Source organism: Triticum dicoccoides, chromosome 6B, assembly GCF_002162155.2.
Source record: "Triticum dicoccoides isolate Atlit2015 ecotype Zavitan chromosome 6B, WEW_v2.0, whole genome shotgun sequence".
In the NCBI taxonomy this organism is placed as follows: domain Eukaryota; kingdom Viridiplantae; phylum Streptophyta; class Magnoliopsida; order Poales; family Poaceae; genus Triticum; species Triticum dicoccoides.
In genome coordinates this window covers 711,025,183-711,029,841 of record NC_041391.1, presented here as the reverse complement: position 1 = coordinate 711,029,841, position 4,659 = coordinate 711,025,183, and the positions used below count along the sequence as shown (strand labels likewise).

The 4,659-nt window shown below is 42.7% G+C and overlaps 1 protein-coding gene across 2 annotated transcripts; it reads right to left on the bottom strand.

Moving 5' to 3' along the window:
- Nucleotides 1-345: 345 nt before the first annotated feature.
- LOC119325131 lies at nucleotides 346-4,643 on the bottom strand. Of its 2 annotated transcripts, none has more exons than XM_037598878.1 (10): nucleotides 4,358-4,643; nucleotides 3,782-3,843; nucleotides 2,084-2,345; nucleotides 1,934-1,995; nucleotides 1,748-1,803; nucleotides 1,474-1,592; nucleotides 1,246-1,383; nucleotides 1,073-1,144; nucleotides 774-963; nucleotides 346-660 (listed from the first exon to the last, which is right to left on the bottom strand). In XM_037598878.1, the coding sequence occupies exons 2-10, from the start codon at nucleotides 3,827-3,829 to the stop codon at nucleotides 651-653; spliced, it is 957 nt and encodes a 318-aa protein (XP_037454775.1). In that variant the 5' UTR covers nucleotides 3,830-3,843; nucleotides 4,358-4,643; the 3' UTR covers nucleotides 346-650. The 2 variants fall into 2 exon arrangements, with proteins under 2 accessions (XP_037454775.1, XP_037454774.1); XM_037598877.1 differs by lacking the exon at nucleotides 4,358-4,643 and adding an exon at nucleotides 3,965-4,281.
- Between the last annotated feature and the right edge of the window lie 16 nt (nucleotides 4,644-4,659).

Below are 4,659 nucleotides of genomic sequence, written 5' to 3'. Positions count from 1 at the left end.
CAACCGCACACACTTATCTTTGATTTTATTTCACAATCCAAAGATACAAAAAATAGCAGTTGATATCAAATTTCAGCTATCTAGGATATCAGATTTAAAAGTTTACAAAAACATAACCTCAATAAATAGCAGTTGGAGTTTAAATTGATCACAGTGAATGCAAAAATGTGGTATGATTAGCATGCCGCATAGGGAGTTCTTTTGGCATACATCGGACACTGGGACACGAACAAAAAAAACAAATTGACGCAATTAGGGATCTTCCTGACACTTCCTGGGACACAAACGAAAAAACAAAAATGAGTTTGGCTTAAGTTACTCTGAACCATTTGAGCAAGATGATGCTCAACACAGAAGACCAATATTGCCAGAGGATTAAAGCACTTTCACCAGATATGTCATAATCACAACATCGAGCCTCAGAGGGCTCACAGTGGTGCCTCCACACACAACAGCAAGAAGGAAAGAAAAACAGATAGAAGCTCACTTTTCACAAGTTAGACTGACAAAGTATTGTCAATCAAATTCAGACAGTACACTTTCGACTCTAGCATCAGGCAAAAACATGCGGAACCAAGGACAATGCCTACTATCCATTCTCACAGAAATGCATCTGGCTCTTCTCAGAAACTCCTTCCCATGCATGTGACTCAGTAGAACCTGAAAGGAAGACAAAACAAACCAGGACAAAATCAATGTACAAAATTCCATGCAAGAAAATAACAAACAAGATAAGCTAAAAATTCCTTTAACAAGATCAGTTCAATACTTACTGCAGGTTCCCACCAGGGCCAGAGGTGCCAAAGGAGCGCACAGCAGGTCCGTCTTTCAACTGAACAAAGGGCGACTTCTGATTCATCACAAGTTGCATCTGTCTCTTCTTAACGAACTGTGCCATTTTCCTGCTACCTTTGGTTTTGCAACTGGGGAACTTTGAAAAAGGTACCGACTCTGCAACAAGCTCTGCAAGCATAACAGAATGCGAAATTGAGCAAAGCAAACAGTGCATGTATTGGCAAGAATATAAGACATCCAACAATATTTCATTCTAAGAACATCAGACCACACTCACCAATCGAGGAAACCACGGAACCTGTCTTCATGATTAGCTTCTTTGAAGTATGCTGTTTGCTAAGAGCAGAAGCTGCAAAGTTCAGAAAATTTTAATCAAACCACACTATCCAAATCAGAAAAGAAAATATAACTATTTATCAAATCATTCACAGAACGTCAGACCACACTTACCATTTTTAGCAAGTTTCTTTTTCTTCCTCTCAATTGTCACCCAGCCATGTTTTAGTGGATCTTGAGCAATATCACAAAAAAGATGCAGAACTCCGTCATCACTTTCATATTTCTTGGAAATGTTCGATATTATAGCCACTGCAAAATTAAAATAACAGCAGGCGTTGCATTAAATTAAAATTTGATTGCTGCAATAAGCTACTATGACAGTGACAGTAAAAACAAGACCTTCAGGAAGCTGAATAGAATCAATGACAAAATTAATAGGGCAATCCATTTCAAGATTAAGTTTGTAGCAAACTCGAGCAGCTAGATCTTTCAGGTTTAACTTTCCATAAAGCAGATACCTGCAAGAATTAGAAAGAGGCAGATAAGCAAAATACAACTTACTAGTATGGGTTCTAAAAGATGCAGTTGATTAAAACAGTGGGCATGCATGCCACTTCAGAAAGAAAAAAACGAAAAGGTGATAAAAGTCAGACAGGAAATCAGCAATTGTTACCAGGTTTGGTATATAGACAGATCGATCATGGTCGGCAACTTAATCTTCAGATGAACCTGCAGCAAAAAGGTAAATTGGGGAACATAAAATTGTCTTTCCAAAAAGAAAAGAATTGTCTATATACCAAATTTTCAAATGAACCTGCAGCAGAAAGGTAAACTGGGACACAATCAAAAAAGTATTTACCATATACTGATTGATAGAGTCATCAAACTCTTTTTGTTTGGCAACTTCAGGTGTCCATAACCCTGCAGCAAATGAGCCAAGCAGGATATTAAGTGAACAAGTCACTGTCATTCTAATGAATGGTAATGGTACGAGTTCGCAGCTACTCACCAGGTATTACAAATGCTGAGACAGTCTTCTCAAAAGAATCCCCATCAGTCTTCGCCTTCTTCCCAGTGAAAGCCTCCCCATCAGTCTTCGCCTTCTTCCCAATGAAAGCCTCCCCATCAGCCTTCGCCTTCTTCCCAGTGAAGGCCTCCCCATCAGCCTTCTTTGCAGTGAAGGGTCTGGCACCAGCCTGCGTGGAGGATTTTGCACAAGCCTTTGCATGAGGGCGAAAGGCTGCCGTATCCAGAGCACGGCCAGACCCGATCTGTTGCATCAATATAACAAATTTTAGATAATAACAAGATCAACGGCTGCTAAAGCAAAACATCATAAGATATACAAAGACTACACGAATCAACAGCTAAAACACCCTTCAATTACTGCATGGACAAACATGATGAAACATATAAACAGTCAAGTATATGATGCATCACATAGATTCACATAGACTACACAAATCAACAGCTAAAACACCCTTCAATTACTGCATTGACAAACATGATGAAACATATAATGATGCATCACATAGATTCACTGCATGGACTGCCAAAAAAAATCCTTTTATCATTGTCAACAAACACTTAATGGAAGCTAGGAAGAACAATCATTGGAAAAATTTCAACAGGTTTGTGTCTTACTGAAAACAACAAACAGTTGGCATTTGAACAATGACGCACCTATAAGGCCCATCTATAACAAAAGCAATTCTTATCCCCACCCCCCACCCCCAGAGCCTTTCCATAACCATGCGTTGACAGGTAAAATAAGTATAGCATTAACAACATGGTAAAATTACATAGCAAGCACTTAATTTGCAGATAAGTTGATGTATGAAAGGTTTATGTACTGCCAGCTTGAAATGCTTACTTTGGATCAGAAAAACAGACAATGAAAACTACAACCTATCTTCTTGACAATTAGAAGTTAAGACTAATTCTAGCATGCTTTGGCAGTTACTTTGGAGGTTAAAGAATGTCCTGGAGTTCTTTATGTTTTAAGACCAAGCATAGTTCAAATCCTAAACTGAACTTCAATGATATCTTTCTCCACATGAACACCCAAGATGGCGGAAACTAATTCAAGTAAAGATTACGTGGAGAGTTGGAAGATTATGTGCAGCATTTCGAACAAACAAGAAAACTAGAGTGAACCAAACACCACCTAAGAACCTGCGGTCTCTGCAGATATTCCGACCATGTATTTAGAGTATTTCATCAAATGCAAGGAAGGAATGTTAGTCTACTTTCTACCCTGACCTGACATCCCTTGATAAGTAAGAGGAAATCGTTCCCAGGGGCAACAAGCACATGCACTACACACAGATGACAAGGTTAAATCTATCTACGCACTCAGAACCATCAGATCACACCACATAACCCTAACAGGATCCAGAAGGGCAAAGGGTCTAACAGGATCCAGAAGGGCAAAGGGGGCAGGGATAGATCACGTAACCCTAATCGCGCAAAGGGGACAGTTCGGGCAACCAGTAGGGCAAAGGGGGGCAGGGATAGATCACGTAACCCTAATCGCGCAAAGGGGACAGGGATACATCACATCACATAACCCTAATCAGGTCGCGCAAGCAGTAGGGCAAAGGGGGGCAGGGATTCATCACGTAATGCAGTAGGGCAGATGAATCCAGAAGGGAAGGTCGCAGGGATACCGGAACCGTCGCAATCACAGAGAAGGGGCGAGGGATACCTTGCGGTCGACGCCGACCGGGCCCTCCAACTCGCGTACGATCGCCATCCGTGGGAAGGAACCTGCGCAGCAAACGAGCACGAAGCGGATCTTAAGGCACCAGACGAACAACACATGCATGGATCTAGAAAAGGAGATTGAATCCGCCATGGATCTACAAAAGGGATCTGGATCGAGGAAAACCTAGTTCCGATGGGGGAGACGATGGAGGCAGGAGGCGGCGGGGAGGGAGGAGGGGGAGGGGGCTGCGAAGCAGTACGGCTTATGTATAAGCCGCCGTCTCTGTAGGGTTTCGGCGGTGGACTCTGGAAATGCATCGGGGGGCCTGGCCCGGTTGATCTACGGGCCGGACGGCGTGGAGGCCTCCTGACGGGCGGTATATCGGCCGCGTTGAGTTACGCGGACGAAGATCGGGAGGCCCAACTCTTTTAGCGCTGGGTTTGACGGCGGGAGGCCTGACGGCGTCTTTTTGCTGGCTTGTTTGGTTGGGGACAGGAGCCGGCGGCAAGGTTGTTGTTCTTCTTCGCTGAAGAAAAAAACGCAAAGAAAATTAAGAATAACAAATTGTACCGCTACCTCTTACTGATTTGTACCAAAATTACTCCGTTGGATGCTATGCTGCCCACACGAGTTTCTTCTCTCTCGTTGGAGGAATCCTTCGATCTCTCTTTCTAATTTCTTGCGTCTCGAACCTTTCTTTCTCTTCACAAAGAGGAGAGAAATCAGCCAACAGCGAGGCAGAGGCAGATTTCTCCCTTCTGCGCAAAGAAAGAGAAAGTTTGCCTCTAGAACACAACTTGGTTGGAACGCATGAGTAGCTAGAACGTGATATTGGACGAACGATGAAGAAGACATGTGAGCAAAACTTTGGCTGTTTG

Coding starts and splice junctions, on each gene's coding strand:
- LOC119325131 (XM_037598878.1), bottom strand. CDS start 3,829: ATGGCGATCGTACGCGAGTTGGAGGGCCCGGTCGGCGTCGACCGCAAG. Junction 1,804..1,933: donor ACTCTATCAATCAGTATATG/GTAAATACTTTT, acceptor TTTTTGCTGCAG/GTTCATCTGAAGATTAAGTT. Junction 964..1,072: donor TTCCGTGGTTTCCTCGATTG/GTGAGTGTGGTC, acceptor TTATGCTTGCAG/AGCTTGTTGCAGAGTCGGTA.